The following is an 18,015-nucleotide window of genomic DNA, read 5'->3' as shown; positions in this document are numbered from 1 at the left end:
CTCTGCAGGATAAATTTTAGTTCATCATCAAGATTTAATCCTTAACAAGGACCTGTGAGATGGCTTAGTGGGTAAGGCATTTGCCATCAAGTCTGATGACCTGAGTTTGATCCCTGAGACCCACATAGAAGAGAGAATTAACTCTTATAACTTGACTTCCTTATTAATAAATAAACATTTAAAAACATAATCAAAACAGACTTAATAATAAGAAAAAATAACATAAAAGCAATATAAAATGTAAAAATGGATAAAAGATTAAAATAGATATTTTACCAAAGTAGATACATAAAAGTCTAGTAAGCTCATGAAAACACTCAACAGGTAGTCACTGAAAAAACACAAACCAAAACTACCATAAAATACCATATCATAACCATCAAAGAGATGGACTGATATGTAGCTTAGCAGCAGAGTGCTTGCCTTTGATTTAACCTCCAGTTCTGTGAAATAAATAACAAACAAAAATAGATGGACAACAACATATATTTGTTATGATATGGAGAAACAAGAATCCACACACAAAGCTGGTAGAAACAAACAATGGTGTTTGGCAAATAGTTTAGCAGTTTCTTAAAAATGATTTAAACATAAATTTACCATGACCCAGCAATCCTAGAGAAATGAAGACACATCCATTTTCTTTTCTTTTTTTTTGAGACAAGGTTTTTCTGTGGTGTGCCCTGGCTGTCCTGGAACCTGCTCTGTAGACCAGTCTGGCCTCAAACTCTGAGATCGACTGCCTCTTCCCTTTGCGTGCTGGGACCACCACTACCAGGCCCACTTTTTTTTGAGATATAGCCTAAAGCTCACCAACCAGGCTAGCCTAGTTGGTTAGCAAGCTACGGAGAGTCTACTGTCTTCACCAGCCACACTGGGATTCTTTTTAAATTATAATTACAACATTTTTCTCTTCCCTTTCTTCCTTCCAAACTTTCCCATATACCTATCCCTGTTTGCTCTCAGCCAAATTCATGCTCTTTTTTTTTCATTAATTGTTATTGCATGTATTATATGTATATACACACTATACATACATATACCTAAATATTACCTGCTCAGTCTGTTACTTATATGTATGTTTTCAAGGCTGGCCATTTGGCACCAGACATCCAATTGTTATGCTCTTCCCTGGGAACTGTTAAACATGCCAACAAGCCTGGTTTTTTTTTTTTTTTGTTTGTTTGTTTGTTTTTTGTTTTTCTTTTTTAAAACGTGGGTTCTGGGTATTGGATTGCTTGAAAGAAAAGTACTTTACTGACTTCTTCCCAGTCTGGTAAAAGTCAAGGTGCAAACAACCTAAATGTCTACCATGAATATCAAATGATAAACAGATAAACAAAATGTGGAATATTCACACAATGCAATATCAATCAGAAAAAATTTTAAAAAGCAACAAAAATGATTTGCATATATTAGAGATTCAGTGTTTGCTGAAAAGATAACTTCAAAACAAGATAAGAACATGAATGCTTTTAGAAATATGAACGAGGACAGAGGCAATTAGTCCTTGCATGGTAGAAGTTCAACTCACAGGATGAGTGAGTTAGCAGCTCTGACTTAACACTCCACTCCATGATAGTTTTAGTGCTACTAACTCTAAAAGGAAGCAGCAGTTAAACAGTGGCTCCATCCTCGTGAAGAATACTAGACTATATGAAGAGGAAAAGTATTCGAAGTGTTAGTTCTTTTTGTTGTTTTTTGTTTTTCTGTGTAGCCCTGGCTGTCCTGGAGCTTGGTCTGTAGACCAGCTTGGCCTTGAACTCACAGATCCACTTGCTTCTGCTTCCTGAGTACTGGGATTAAAGGCATGCACCACTACTGCCTTGCAATAATATATTTATTTTTAACTTATGTGCATTGGTGTTTCCCTGTATGTCTGTGGGGGAACTGGAGTTTCAGACAGTTGTGAGTTGCCATGTGGGTGTTGGGAAATGAATCCAGATCCACTGCAAGAGCAGTCAGTGCCCTTAACCGCTGAGCCATCTCTCTATCCCCTGGATGTTTATTCTTTCTGAGCAGAAACAATTATGCTTAAGGGCTGGAATTAGGCTGCTGGCTGCTCTTATAAAGGACCTAAGTTCAATTCTCAATCCTCACATAGTGGCTCAAAGCCATCTATAACTCTGGATCCAGGGATTCAGCATCCTTGTTGGGCTTCTTCAGGCACTAAGCACACAAAAAGAACACATGCACAGAGGTAAAAAAACTCATACACATAAAAATTACAAAACATTTTATAGTTAACAATCTGGAATGATTTTTATAAATTCATAGTTATCATCTTCCATTATAAAAAAATAGTTTCACAAGCACTGAACATTCCTTTTCAGAAGACAAAATGTACAGCGGGAAGAGCATTAATACTGCCATTACAACAGCTATGTGTCATTCACTCATGATAAGATTTAGGTAACGTTTCTTTACTTTTAGGCTCCAGTTTTCTTTTAATAAAGGCAGGATTATCTCAATGCCCCTGCATTGAGGAAAGTTAAGGTGCTTCAAATAAGATTAAGAATGAGCATCTAACTTTCTTAATTACAAATAGCCAAAAACAAAACAAAACAAAACAAAAAACTACCACCACCAACAACAGCAAAAAACCCCAAACCTTTCTAATATGTAAGGTAAAAACTGATAGCCATGGCTGATTCATTTAAGGGCCTCCTGGGCATATATATGACTTTTATCCCAACATTAGGTCCCACCCTTCAATGACATGCAAGCCCACACATTCCACCCTTCCACCCTTGCCCATACCCCCCATATACCTCAGCTATGGTCATTCTCAGAGCACTGACAGGGGAGAGCTCAATATCCACCAGTTGGGCGGCTTTTAAACTCTGCCCAGTAAAGATTGCGCAAGGACAGAAAACAGCAGAGAGTTAGAATTTTAAGGTAAACAGGGACATAACAGCTAAGAACATTAGCACAGTGCCTAGAAACAAAGAGAGGTTTTAGGGCTATCGTTAAGCTTTGGAAAAGTGAAGTAAGAGTCACTATTATTCTGTGGCAAATAGGCAAAGAAAAAACAGTCTCAAATTGGTCAGAATTTTAAGCTTATCAAACTTGATAAACTTGTTCATACTCTGTGTCTTCTTTTTCTTTTAAAAGTAACATCTCATTTTGTAGCCCATGCTAGCCTTCTCTTGCATCAGTCTCTCTACTGCTGAAATTACAGGAATAAGTTACCACACAGAATTTATATCCTGTATCTTCTAATGTTCTACTTACTCATTCCAGGCTTCAAAGAAGTCAAACTAAGAAAATGTCACTGAACTGGGCGGTAGTGGCACATACCTTTAATCCCATCACTTGGGAGACAAAAGCAGGTGGATGTTGTAGTGAGTTTGAGGCCAGCCTAGTCTACAGAGTGAGTTCCAGGACAGCTAGGGCTGTTACATAGAGAAACTGTCTTAAAAAACAAAAAACAAACAAAAATGTCACTAAGTCAGTGAGCAGAAGTTGCGTGCTTTTAAAGGGGGAAGAACTGGGAAGGTGTTCAGCAGCAGAGCACCCCGCCTGGTATTTACAAGGCCCTAGGTTTCCTCCCCAACACTGACAAAAAGTAAAAGTAAATAAATATAAATTTAAAAGAGGAGACATTACTATAACAAATAAAGACTATTATGTAGAGAAAAATAAGGATTTCTTCCACATCTTCCACATAGCCTCCAACATAAGGTTGTTTAGAATGTATGAAAACAAACCAAAATACTGGGTATGGTGACTCACACCGTAATTCCAGCACTTGGGAGGCAGAGGCAAGATTTCTGTGAATTTAAGGCCAGCTAGTGCTATGAAGCTGAGACCTCATTTTAGGGGGAGGAGGAAGAAAAATCAAACATATATCTATTAAACTCTCGAACTATATTATAAGGTCTCCTGGTACTGACTGAATTTATCAAAAGATTTACAAATATACTTTGCCTTCTGTCTTAGCTTGCCTACTTTGAGAAGAATGTGCTAGATATGCTCAGACTACCTTGTTATTTTATACTACTAAATTTTGTATTTTTATTGTCAAATTGATATTTTGTCAAATTGAAGTTTGTTTCTTTTCAAACTTCAAATTATTGTAAGCACTTCTCATAAAAATGATTAATGTCTGCTATATAAAAACTTCCTATTGGGGTTTAACAGTAATACTTCTAACAATTTAAAATATGAAGGGGATTGTCAAAGACCTATAATTTTTATAAAACCAACCAAAATATTTTCATGCACATACTTACCATTCCATTTATTAATTCTATTCTGGTTAAAATTTAGCCACTTGTTGGTTTGAAGGGTATAGTATGAAGTATGGCCAGAAAACAAAATTTATACTGGAAAAAAACCCCACTAAATACTTTTAATTTTCTAATTGTTTTCAGATTTTCTGTAACTTCTCTAATACAACCTACAGTACAAAGACACTGGATGTGCTAGCTGTATTAAGAAAGAACTGGTATGTTTCTCTGTGCCTTCACAGTTATAAAACTAATGAGACACTCTCAGATTCTGCTGCTTATTGAAGTACAAACAACAGGTGAAATGAAGATGTAGAATTCCCTTACAGTATCACTGTCACAAGGCTGGAACTGGAAGGGCTGGGGCTTGTGAAATACAGCATTCTCTTGTAGAAACAACTGAAGGTTATAGTCCCGTACCACCTAAAGACAAAACAGGAACCTGTAAGTCTTAAGTAAGGATAAAATGTCCAGTATTCTAAAGTTTAGGGGCTGGCCAGATGGCATGTCCGGTAAAGGAGTGCTTGCTGCACAAGACTGATGGCCTGAGTTTAATCACCAGAACCCAAAGGTGAAAAGAGAGAACCAACCTACAACGTTGTCCTCTGACCTTTACAAGTTTACAAGTACACTGTAGCATGCTTCTGTGTGCTCATGCATGTACACACACACACACACACACCACACACACCACACCAAATAATGATAGCTTAAGATTTATTCAGCTATTTTCTCATTTACTCATTATTTTTGACCTAGTCTTATTGGGGAGCTCTGGCTGGCCTGGAAAGTACTATGTACTAGGCTGACCGTGCACTTATACAAGCTTTACCTGCTTCTTTCTGTCTTCCAAGTGCTGGGATTAAAGTCATGTATCACCATGCCTGGCTTATTTTCTTTAAAACAAACAATTTATTTTAATTATGAATATACATACATGCCTATGTATGGGTTTGTGTACTTGTGAATTCAGGTGTCCATGGAGGCTAGAAGGGGTTGATTACCCTAGAACTGGAGTTACAGGCAGCCTGAGGTGGGTGCTGGGAACTCAGGTCCAAAGTTACTACTTGCCCCTAACTATTGAGTCATTTCTCTAACCTCATTATTTTCTAAACAAGTAAGAAATCTTCCAACACAATATGGTAAAAAAAAAAAAAAAAAAAGAAATAAAAATACTACACATCTTACTTTTCTTTTAACTGAGGTTTTATATATCTGATTTTATCAAGAATATAAATTTGGATAGTATTAGTTGAGATACTATTCCAGGTTAGGAGATCAGATAAATAACATGTAATATTTAAGATGACAAGAAGATAATTATTACACAAAAACTTATTAGGGTAGAGGGGAAAGGGAAAAAGGGAAGGAGAGGGGAATTGAAAGCACATAGTTCCTTTGGTTTCTCCTAGCTCATTTTCTCATTTGCAAAAAAGATTTATTTTCATTATGTGTATATGGTTCATAGGTATCTTCAGTCTGAAAAACAACCTACTGCATGATATACCTTGGGAAAAGCCAGGGGTAGTAGTACTTAACCAAACACAAGCTGAGTTCTACTTGGCCTCACTGCTTGCCTTTTACTTAACTTTATTTACTGCACATTAAAAACTGGGCAGAGGTGCAGCTTTGCTCTTTTGCATATGGTCATACACTTGTCTCAATGTTTTTCCTGAAGATCATATCCTTTCCACTGAATAGTCAGGGAACCTCCGATGAAATCAGTTGCCCATGTAAGTACAGTAAGTATAAGTATTCATGTAAGTACTCACTGGCCACTTACGTCTTTATTTATGTGACTTTATAGTAAACTTATGTCTTTATCTTGTTTCTAGAGTAACTTTTCAGAATTGGTTTCATTTTAAAATCTGGGTTACTTTGTTAGTAGTTTTTACATTTATTCTGTTGATAAATAGAGAATCATATCATTTCCAACCAGCAGTAATTTTGATTCTTCTCTTTCTAATCTCTTTAAATTAGGACTTTGAGTACAAAAGTTAAGCACAGTCATAAAAGCAGTTCTTGAACTTGGGAAACAAGCAGTATTCCCTACTGAGAACAGTATTAGCTGTTGGCTTTTCACATGCTTTGTTTGTTTGTTTGTTTGTTTTGTGGTTGTTGTTTGAGACAGGGTTTCTCTATGTAGCCTGGCTGTCCTGAAACTCACTATGTAGACCAGGCTGGCCTTGAACTCATAGCAATGCACTTGGCTCTGCCTCTTAAGTGCTGTGATAAAAGATGTGTGTCAACATGACCAGCTTTCATATCCACTGTAATGATCATAATTTTGCTATTCATTTTATTAAATTCACCTTTTCTGGTTAGTTTTTAAGGTGTTATATATTTTAACAATGGACAGTTTCTAAATAAATTAAATAAAAATTTCAAGTTATGAATTTTCTGTATCCTTTGCAGGAAAAAAGCAAGCACACAGAAACATATTATATAGGACAGTAGAGTTGCTTTTGGAGCTACTAGCCTAGAGACATCTATGACAACATCTGCTTCAGTTACAAATACCCAAAGCATTTCATAAAATATTAAGGAGAAGAGTAAGCTTCATAAATAATTAAAATTTAATAGAAGCTCCTAGGGCCAGCTGTTTCCATTTAAAGAATGAAAGCTATAGAGAACACTTCAACATTTATAGTATGTAGTGTCTGCATGAATTACCCTTACAACATCATAGGGATTATATTATGTGTAAGCAAGCAGGAAAAACAGATTTTTACCCAGGCAAAAAATAACAGTGTAGAATAAAAAAGTCTAGATTTTCAAACTTTCCATTTGGTTAGAAATATCTGGGTTGCTTTCTGAACCACAACCAGAGCAGAATAATGAACTCTTTGTAACAAAAAAACACATGGTAAAAAACTTGTAGGTGTGAACTCTTCTCACTTGCAACAACAGGACACATATCCAAGCTACATCATTCATATTGAATTTTTATTCCTACCACATTCAGCCTTGACATAAAAGCATCTCATTTATATCTCACCCCCCCAGGGAGAGAGAGACCCATATAAGTGAAAGCTTATCTCTTTGTCTCTAAAGCATTTCATACATTTTAAATTTATTTTCAATAGAAATAAGATAAAGAGATAATATATTACAGTAGAATAACACTACAGTAATAGAAGTACCGCATGTGTGTCTATGTGAAAGAAAGAGAGAAGAGAAAGACAACAGAGACAGAGAGAGACAGAGGCACACTCTCAGGCTCAGTCTATCTTCCTTTCCATAAAACAAACATGGGATTCACAATGTAAGAGATGCTAAGAATGCCTAAGAAATACATGTTTAGTATTAGCAGGTTTTCATGCCTACATGTTTCATAAACTAAAAATGGTGTATTTAACTTAGTATTTCCTTTGAAAAAGAAGTTTCAAAAATTATGTTAAACATTTTTATTCTAACAAAATTAGAATAAAATTAGATTACAGTTTCAAGTAAAGTTGGAAGTGAAAAACATCATCCTACCACATTCCCACTAAATGTAAAATTCACTTCTAATTAATGAGGCGTTAATATAGAAATAAGAATAAAAGCCCTTCACCCCTTAAAGTAGGTTGAGTGTGTGTTTAGTTAATTAAAAACAAGAAAAACAAACTTTAAAAAAATACCAAGAACACAAAGTAAGGAACATAAAAAGAAATACTTTGGAGAAAGGTAATGATTAATGAAACAGAACAATGAAAAACAGAACAAAATACACACTTCTGGTAAAATTAACAAAGCTGGTTTCACAAACAAACAAACAAACAAACAAACAAAAAACTGCAAACAGAAATAACAAGGGAGATGGCCACAGGGACTGACAAGCTCTTAAAAATGTGTGTGCCACCAGATCTGATATATGGACAACTATATAGGAAAATGAAAGCTGTTAAAACATACTAAAAAAACAAAACAAAAACAATTAAAACTGAGAAACAGAAATCAGAAAACCTGAACTGACTACTCAACACAATTCATTTTTTTTTTTCAGTAGTTCCTATGTAGAAGGAACAAAATCAACAAGCTTCTACAGACATTTTCCTTCAATATTCTCTTATGATTTCAAATATGTACATTAAAATGAAAAGAACTGGCAAGGTATGGTAGGGCACATCTTTAATCCCAGCACTTTAGAGGCAGAAGCAGGTGGATCTCTGTGGGTTCAAGGCCAGCCTGGTCTACACAGTAAATTCCAGGCCAGTCAGGGCTACACAGTGAGACCCTGCCTCAAAAATAAATGAATTAATGAATAAATTAATAAATAGTTTAAATTTTCACAAATACTTTCACAATGAACACCTTATACTTATTACCACAACTCCACAGTTACTGTTTTCGTTCTTTTTCTTTCAAAAATGTATCTGTTTATCATCCTTCTTTCTACATATCAATGTTTTTACACTTTTTATTGGGTTATGGGTAGGGATGAACATAGGACAAATGCTAAAAGTATCACACTAGTAATGTTTATATTTGATATCAATGTAGCATCCTAAATGTGTTTACTTCTTTAAGTTTTTAAAGATTAATTTATGTGATTTTATGTGGATGAATATTCTGTCTGTCTCTCTGTATGTATTATGTGCAACATATGCATGCCTAATGTCCATGGAGGTCAAAATGTGGTGTTACAGTTGGTTAAGAGTAAGTCAACATATGGGTGCTGGGACTCTTTGCAAGAACAAGTGCTCTTAACTGCTGAGCATTCTTTCCAGCCTAATTTATTTTTTTCTCAATAAAATAGAAACCAGGAAAACAATACAAAAAAAAAATTAATGCAATGAAGAGTTGGTTTTTTGAGAAAATCAACAAGATAGACAAACCTTTATCCAAACTAACAAAAAAGCAGAGAGAGAGAACATGCAAATTAACAAAATCAGAAATGAAAAGGGGGACACAACAACGGACCCAGAGGAAATCCAGACAATTTTCAGGTCACACTTTGAAAACCTGAACTCACAAAATTTGAAAATTCAAAGGAAATGGACAAATTTCTGGATAACTATCATTTACCAAAATTAAATCAAGAATAGACAAACAACTTAAATAGATCTATAACCCCTAATGAAATAGAAGCAGTCATCAAAAGCCTTCCAACCAAAAAAAACTCAGGGCCAGATGGCTTCAGTGCAGAATTCTACCAGAAATTCAAGGAAGAGCTAATACCAATACTCTTCAAATTGTTTCACACAATAGAAACAGAAGGATCACTATCAAACTCTTTTTACGAGGCCACAATCACCTTGGTACCCAAGCCACACGAAGACACAACTAAGAAAGAAAACTACAGACTAATATACTTGATGGACATTGATGAAAAAATACTCAATAAAATACTGGCAAACTGAATCCAAGAATACATCAGAGAAAACATCCACCATGACCAAGTAGGCTTCATCCCTGGGTCGCAGGGATGGTTTAACATATGAAAATCTATCAACGCGATCCACCATATAAACAAGCTGAAAAAGAAAAACCACATGATCATCTCCCTAGATGCTGAAAAAGCCTTTGACAAAATTCAACACCCTTTCATGATAAAGGTCTTGGAGAGATCAGGTATAATAGGAGCATACCTAAACATAATAAGCAATATACAGTAAAGCAACAGCCAACATCAAACTGAATGGAGAGAAGCTTAAGGCGATTCCTCTAAAATCAGGAACAAGACAAGGCTGCCCTCTCTCCCCATATCTCTTCAATATTGTACTTGAAGTTCTAGCTAGAGCAATAAGAAAACAAAAGGAGATCAAGGGGATCCAATTTGGAAAGGAAGAAGTCAAACTTTCTCTATTTGCACATGATATGATAGTTTACATAAGTGATCCAAAAAACTCTACCAGGGAACTCCTACAGCTGACAAACACCCTCAGCAAACTAGCAGGATACAAGATAAACTCAAAAAAAAAAAAAAAAAAAAAAAAAAAATCAGTAGCCCTACTTTATTCAGATGACAAACGGGCTGAGAAAGAAATCAGAGAAACATCACCCTTTACAATAGCCACAAACAACATAAAATATCTTGGTGTTACGCTTACCAAACAAGTGAAAGACCTATATAATAAGAACTTTGTGTCTTTAAAGAAAGAAATTAAAGAAGATACCAGAAAATGGAAAGATCTCCCATGCTCTTGGATAGGTAGGATAAACATAGTAAAAATGCAATCTTGGCAAAAGCAATCTACAGATCCAATGCAATCTCCATTAAAATCCCAGCACAATTCTTCACTGACCTTGAAAGCATAATAATCAACTTTATATGGAAAAACAAAAGACCCAGGATAGTCAAAACAACACTGTACAATAAAAGAACTTCAGGAGGCTTCACCATCTCCAGCCTACTTTTAATGATTTTTTTTTTTTTTTTGTTTATCTTTTTTAATACATAGAATCAGGAGCTCAGGTACACTGAAACAAGACCATTTGCAATAGAAGGTGTTTAGGATAAAGAATCTCATTCCTATCTTTGAGCTAAATAGTTTCTAAATACATTAGCTATTCTCCTTGACAAAAAAAGAAAGGAAGAGAGGGAAGGAGAGAGGGAGGTAGGAAAGGAAGAAAAATAAAAACAGACTGAGCTAGATCTTTTAAAGGAGTAGATCTAGGTAGTAGAATGTATACATTTTAAAATGCATGGTCAGGAAATAATCATAATGCATTTTCCAGAAAGTAACATTTACAGGGATATATTCTTATCTTCTAAAGAAGATTCATTATTGTTAATCAATATTGATTCACTATCTGATTCAGAGGAAAAACAATTATATTTACTTTCAGTGTGTACATTCAGTGTATATATTCAATATATTCAATGTGGCATGTCAGCAAAGTTAACAGATCAATATTTTAAATGGAAAGACCATTATCAAAGAATGATAGGATACAGAAAGTGGGCTTAGAGCCAGGCATGGTGGTGCATACCTTTGATCCCAACACTCAGGAGGCCGAGGCAGGAAGATCTCTGTGAGTTTGAGGCCAGCCTGGTTTACAGAGCTAGTTCCAGGACAGCTAAGGGAACACCCCCCCCCAACCCCACTTCCCCACACAAAAAGAAAGTGAGTTTAGGGCTAGAGAAGTGATTCAGTGGTTTAGAGTACTGGTTGTTCTGCTAGAGATCCTTAGTTCAATTCCCAGCAACCACACGCTGGCTCAGAACCATCTATAATGGCATCTTTTCTGGCATCTTCATTCTGAATGTATGAAAAAACTTTAGATTCTAAAATGGCAATTCTACCCACTATATTAGATACATTACCTTGCTGGAGTTTTCTAGTAAAAACTGGAATGTGTTCTGTATAGCTTGGCAAGTTTCTAGCTCAGTCCTGCTGAAGGCTATTAAATAATCCTTGAGATGGTCATAGACATTTCCATCAAGAGCCTAAAAGAGAGGAATATATAGAAGACAAAAATTATGATAGAGCTTTGGCACATAACTCTTTTGTCTATAAAAAAGCAGGAATATTCATTTTAAAAATTATTAATAAACTGACAAAAGACACAGACATTACCTAAGAATAGGTGAACAGTAAGCAGTTACTAGGGAAGTACTGAATCTTTAATGAATAGCAACCAACAAAGGGAAACTCTAAAACTGCTAAAGCTTATGAAAAAAACAAAACAAAAAACAACAACAACAAAAACCAAACCCAGAACATTTGGAAACAAAAGCATCTAGGTTCTGATCTTTGCTTATATGCCTTTGTAGACACTTCATGACAATGAGGTGTAGGAATTTTACACCAACTAATGAAAGAATCCAGGCACGGAGCTTGGGAAAGGTACAGTAAATATTAATCTCCTCCATTTTTCTCATCCATTATTGGTAGAATTAGAATTGTGTATACATTGGCTACAGAGCAATCTGAGAGAAATCATAAAATATTATGAACATTTATGCATGTTTTTGTTTGTCTACATAGAAAACATTCCTGTCAAGCCATCTAAAATAGAGAGACCAAAGGGAAAAACACTTGGGTCTCAACAACCGTCCTAAGAACTTTCTTGCCATTCCAAACCATTGAAACAGCAGCCTTATCTTTGTTTTGTTTTGTTTTTTTTGGAGACAGGGTTCCTTTTAGATTTGGAGCCTGTCCTGGAATTCACTCTGTATACCAGGCTGGCCTCGAACTCAGAGATCAACCTGCCTCTGCCACATAAGTGCTGGGACTAAAGGTGTGCACCATTATCTTTTAAGTCTTTATTTTTTCTTTGTATCAACTAAGAACTGGCATGCAGCTAGCTCTGTGCACAGTAACTGCCGCTGCTCTCCAATCACAGCTCCCGGCTCTCTCAAACAGAGTGTCAATGAGCTTTTTTTTTTTTTTTTTTTTTTTTTTTTTTTTTAACAATGGCTTGAGTACATTTCTTTGTTCCAACAAAAACTGCCAACCTTCCTTGTTTCTTAGACATTCTAGAGGTCATTTTAGCATGTGAGAAAGTGCTCTAGATTATGTTTTTTATTACTTCCAATGAATTTTTGTTTTGGAGTTTCACTATTACCTTTATTTTAGCTTTGGTATCTGCTTCTAGTTCTCTGAGGATACACACAGGAGTAGAACTGTCTTTGGTCATATGGCAACTCTGTTTTTCATAGTGTTGTACATTATCAACCAACAATACATAAAAATTCTAATTTCTTTATATCCTTGGCACTACCTACTTTTGGTGAGTGTGTGTGTTCTGCTTGCATTTTTTATTGGTGGTGTTGAGATTTTATTTAGTATTTTATGTATATGAGTGTTTGCTTAAATGTGTGTCTGTACATCACACCTGTGCAGTGTTGATGGCAGTCAGAAGAGAACGTTAGATCGCCTCAAACTGCAGTTACATATGGTTATGAGCCACCATGTAGGTTTGAGGAACTGAACCCAGGTTCTCTTGAAGAACAGCCAGTGTTCTTAACCACTAAATCATCTCTCTAGATCCGTATTCTGTGTTTTAAATCATGACAGCCATTCTAGTGATGAGAGGGTATTTCACCATGACTTTAAATTTCATTTCTTTATTACCAAAGATGTTGAGCATCCTCACACATTTTACTAGTTAATAATCTATTTTCTTTGGATAACTATCTGCTCAAACCTCTGTTTGTTTATTTATTTATTTATTTATTTATTTATTTATTTACTGAGACAGGGTCTCCTGTTGTACCACTGAACCTGTTATGCAACAGGAAATGACCTTGAACTTAGTCATTTATTTATTATTTATTTATCTATAGAGAGAAGATACACCATGTGCCATGGTACATGTGTAACAGTCAATTTTGATTTTTTTTTTTCCTGCTAGGTTGTACGATCTGGGGATCAACTGCCAGGTCTGCACACAAGCACCCCTACCCACTGAACCATCTCACTGGCCCAATCTAAGCTCTGACCCTTCTGCTTCCTCCTAGTATTACAGGTATGTGCTGTCATACCTGGTTTATATAGTAATGGGCACTGAACCAGAGCTTTTAGTATGCTGGCCAAGTACTCTACCAACTGAGCTCCATTTCTAGTTCCTGACTCATATTTTTTAGTTGGGGTGTCTTTCTAATTTCAACTTGCAAGAATCCTTTATATACCATAGATACTAGAGTTTTGCAAAATACATAATTTGGAAATATTTCCTCTCATTTTGTGAGCTGCCATTTTACTTTCTCAAGCATCTTTTTGAAAGATACATTTTTAAGTCAGGCAGTGGTGGCAAACATCTTTAATCCCAGGTAGAGGCAGGCAGATTTCTGAGTTCAAGGCAAGCCTGGTCTATAGAATGAGTTCCTGGACAGCCACAGCTAAATTTTGATATCATCTAACATTGCTCTTTTTCCTCTTATTCCTTATATGTTAGTGTTATTCATAAGAATCATCTATAGAAATTTCACAGTTCTTCCTGTATTTTGTCACTACATCAAGCTTTTAAAATAAAATTGCTAAAACAAACAAACAAACCCAAACCTGTTCCCAAAACATTGAGTAATAATGCCACCCAAGGATGACCAGAAAGATGCCGGAAAGTTGGCCAAAAAATTCCAAAGACCCAGTAGATAAGTCTGATTGCATGGCCAAAAAGAAGTGGTCCAAAGGCAAAAGTCTAGGACAAGCTCAACAATCTAGTCCTGTTTGACAAGGCTAAAACTCTGTAAGGATATGCCCAACTATAAGCTAATTATTCCAGCTGTGGTCTCTAAAAGACTGGAGACCTGCAGTTCCTTGGCCAGGGCAGCCCTTCAGGAGTTATTTGTAAAGGACTTATCAAGCTGGTTTCAAGCAGAGCACAAGTAGTTTATACCAGAAACACAAAGGGTGGAGATGGTACAGCTTCTGGTGAAGATGCTTAAACAGGTTCAATTAGCTGTACATTTGGAAACTAAAACTTTATTAAATAACAATAATGCAAAATTGTCCACCTTTCACCACTAGATGGCACTGTTGAGTACTATAAATCCCAGCAGTGCAAATGCCTTAAATATAATCTTCATGTAGTTATGAACATTATCAGACACTGTGATGTGTTGCGTTGGAATATAAATTTCTTCCTAAAATTTTCATGAAGTTGTTTTAAAAGGGTGCATATATCTTCCAATATGACCTTATTAATTTAGAAACAATAATACTGTTGGCAAGAAACCACTCAAGGGGCTAAAGAGACGTGGGAGGTTAAGAGCACTGGCTGCTCTTCCAGAGGACCCAGGTTCAATTACCAGCACCCACATGGCAGCTTATAACTGTTTGTAACTTCAGTTCCAGACAAAACACTAATGCACATAAAATAAAATTAAATAAAAAAAGAAACCACTCAAAACATTTTACTTATATATAACACGTGATAATATAGGTATCATGAACAAGGCATGCATTTTAAAGCAAGCTAAATTCCCATGTAGTCTGAATGAACATGATACTTAGTGTCAACTGTACTTAGGCAGTATGCCAGCTATATGCAAGTACCAGGAAGCAGGAAAGAAATCAAAGCCTTTAAAAATTAATTAATTTTAGCAGTGCTAGGGATCAAACCTTTGCACGTCACACATGCAAAGCACACACTTTAACAAAAAATTACATTGTTGGCCTTCAAAGTACTTTTGTTATCTCTTATCTGTCTTTTCCCAACAATTTCCTATATCCAGTTGTTTCTGTCCATCCTTTTCTTCCTTTATTCTTTTTGGCAAGACCTTATTATGTAGCACTGGCTTGCATGAATCTCACTATGAAGATTACGCTGACCCCAAACTCAGAGATCTGCCTGATTGTGTCTCTGAGTACTTGGATTAAAGCTATGTTACCATGCCTGGCCCTGCCAACCCATTTCACACTGAAGCTGAGAGGATATTTCTGAATTGTATACTTTATATGATTGTTCAACATTGTTATTAGCTATGAATTACATGACTTTACCATCAACTGCATGATATAGACTTGGCTTATGTTTGCCGTTTTTCACTCATTCATTCTCCATTTCCCTTCTCTGCCTCAGTTCCCTAAATTGTGTGTCTTTTGGCTCTACCAGTACATGTCTTTTGCTTCTGAGCTTTCACACATGCCTTTTCTCCATCCACTCTTCCCTGTCTTGCTTACTCATCTGTAAAAGCTTCTCTTAATCACTGGGAACTCTAGGTATTTCTTGTCATTTTACCTCATGGCATAACCTTGTGTATATGACACTTGTCTGTTTTTCCTTTGATTCTTGAGCCCTGTGAATAGGAGGGGCCATGTTAGCCTGGTTAGCATTGAATATTGGATGCTAAGTGTGGAGCCTGACATACTGACAACATTTAGCAAATATCTACTTGACAAACAATGTATTGGATCAGAATCTACTACAGGTTTAAAAATATGGATGAATCCACACATTCCCCCATGACCAAAAAGCTTGATGGTATTAATATTAGCAAAAGAGAAGCAATAGAGCTTATACACTGTAAAATAGTTTCCAAACTTAAAAAAAAAAAAAGGGTGTGTGTACCAAATAAAACATACAAAACTTTGCCTTCCTTTTTCCTTCTATAACTATAGTTCATATCAGCCATATTCCAAACTGTATCTTAGCTGGGCAGTGGTGGTGAATGCCTTTAATTCCAGCACTGGGGGTGAGGGGTGGGGATGGAGGTGGGGTGGAGCAGGTAAGTGGATCTCTGTGAATTCAGGGCCTGTCCAATCTACAGAGTTCCAGGACAGTCAGGGATACACAGAGAAAACCTGTCTTGGAAAAAAAACAACAATAACAAACTAGAAAAAACTTTGATTTGCATAGATAATTGACCTTGCCTTTCTATATTTTGTTTCTCTTCAACTAAACAGAACAAAAGTCTTACAGTAAATTTCTGGGACCCTTGTGTATTGGGTCCTGGAATCCTGAGTAGGGACAGAGAGGGAATGAAGGACAGACAACACCCAACAGACAGACAGACAGACAGAGACACACACACACACACACACACACGCACACGCACACGCACACGCACGCGTGCACGCACGTGCGCGCGCGCACACACACACACAAAGCTGGGGTCAGGTGGAGTACTACAACTTGTTACAGTGGGCAACTCAGAACCTCAGTGTGTTTATTAGGAACAGGATGGGGGGGGGAGGGATTAGCTAGTCTTGGTAGGAGGTCTCTGTAGGCAGCAGTATCATGCTGTAAACATCTGTGCAAAGGAAGCTTGCACTTGCACTCAAGACTCTGGGGAAAGCTTTGCCATCCTCTTTACCTGGCCCATATGGTAATAATGGCTTTGCCAATTTCTCATGGGTTCAAGGCCTTGGAGTCCTCCGCATAGCTGTGCCCATGTCAACAATATGCATTCACTCAGGATTTCACACACTCTGTGCCTCTTCTGCTTCTTACCATAAACAATTTTTATTTCAAACTCAATCAAGCAAATCCAAATGATGTATATGTTTCTTATAAATTTAAAGTAAGAATTATTTTTAAGATGTATTTTTAATTATTTGTGTCTGTGGGTACTCATGGAGCCTAGAGGTAAAGTGGGTGCTGAGAATTGAACTTGTGTCCTCTGCATGAGCAACATATACTCTTAACCACTGTGTCATCACTCCATCCCCTTAAAATAAGAACTATTTAAATGACAAATGATAGAAGAATCACAACTATAAAGGTATGGCATGGACATACATGGTGGTGGTACATATGATATAGTCTAATGAGTTCCTTGATTGTCTCTAATACTTAAAAATTTAGTAGATAAGTCATCCAAATATATGTTTCAAAACTTTTGACTATTTAATATAAGATTTTAAAGGCTTTTAAAATTATTCTATGCATAGGAGTGTTTTGGCTGCACGTATGCATGTGTACCTTGTGCATGCCCAGTGCCCATGGAGGTCAGAAAAGAGAGACAGAACTCCTGGGACTGAAATTACACACGGTTGTGGGCACCTTGTGGGTGCTAGGAATTGATCCCAGGTCCGCTGCAAGATCAACAAGTGCTCTTAACTGTTGAGAAAAACTTTTCAGCCCCTTAATACAAGTATTTAGGAAAAGATTCTGTAATATCTAAATTGAGAAATCATGGGGCCTTTAATCAGCACATTTGAATGGTTCAACAGCATGAAAAACAACAATAAACTTGAATGCCTTGAAGCAGCCATGTTTCTTTGCAGTCAGCTACATACTAAATGGAAATGTTTTTCTATATATTCTTCCTGGCTTCTTTACTCATGCTATCTGCATGATCTCTAAAGTTCAAGTTCATAAGGCCAATTGTTTAAAATAGGATGGAAAAGAGGGAGCATCCTAAAAGCAAACTCAAAAACTTGGAATTCTAGGGTCCTCTACTCAATAT

At 36.3% G+C, this 18,015-nt stretch overlaps 1 protein-coding gene across 2 annotated transcripts in view; it reads right to left on the bottom strand.

Moving 5' to 3' along the window:
• The window catches only part of Fchsd2 (FCH and double SH3 domains 2), a 182,029-nt gene that overhangs the window by 36,692 nt on the left and 127,322 nt on the right, over positions 1-18,015 (bottom strand). Inside the window, exons 9-11 of one of the 2 annotated variants that reach the window (XM_051192377.1) lie at positions 11,485-11,607; positions 4,560-4,655; positions 2,772-2,843 (exon numbers count right to left, since the gene is read on the bottom strand). In XM_051192377.1, coding sequence (XP_051048334.1) covers positions 2,772-2,843; positions 4,560-4,655; positions 11,485-11,607 — 291 coding nt within the window. The remainder of the gene's footprint in view (positions 1-2,771; positions 2,844-4,559; positions 4,656-11,484; positions 11,608-18,015) is intronic. The other variant, XM_051192378.1, reaches the window with a different exon arrangement.

Source organism: Phodopus roborovskii, unplaced genomic scaffold (genome assembly GCF_943737965.1).
Source record: "Phodopus roborovskii unplaced genomic scaffold, PHOROB, whole genome shotgun sequence".
NCBI classification, from domain to species: Eukaryota; Metazoa; Chordata; class Mammalia; order Rodentia; family Cricetidae; genus Phodopus; species Phodopus roborovskii.
The sequence above is the reverse complement of the archived record's forward strand: the minus strand, read 5'-3'. Positions and strand labels throughout refer to the sequence as shown.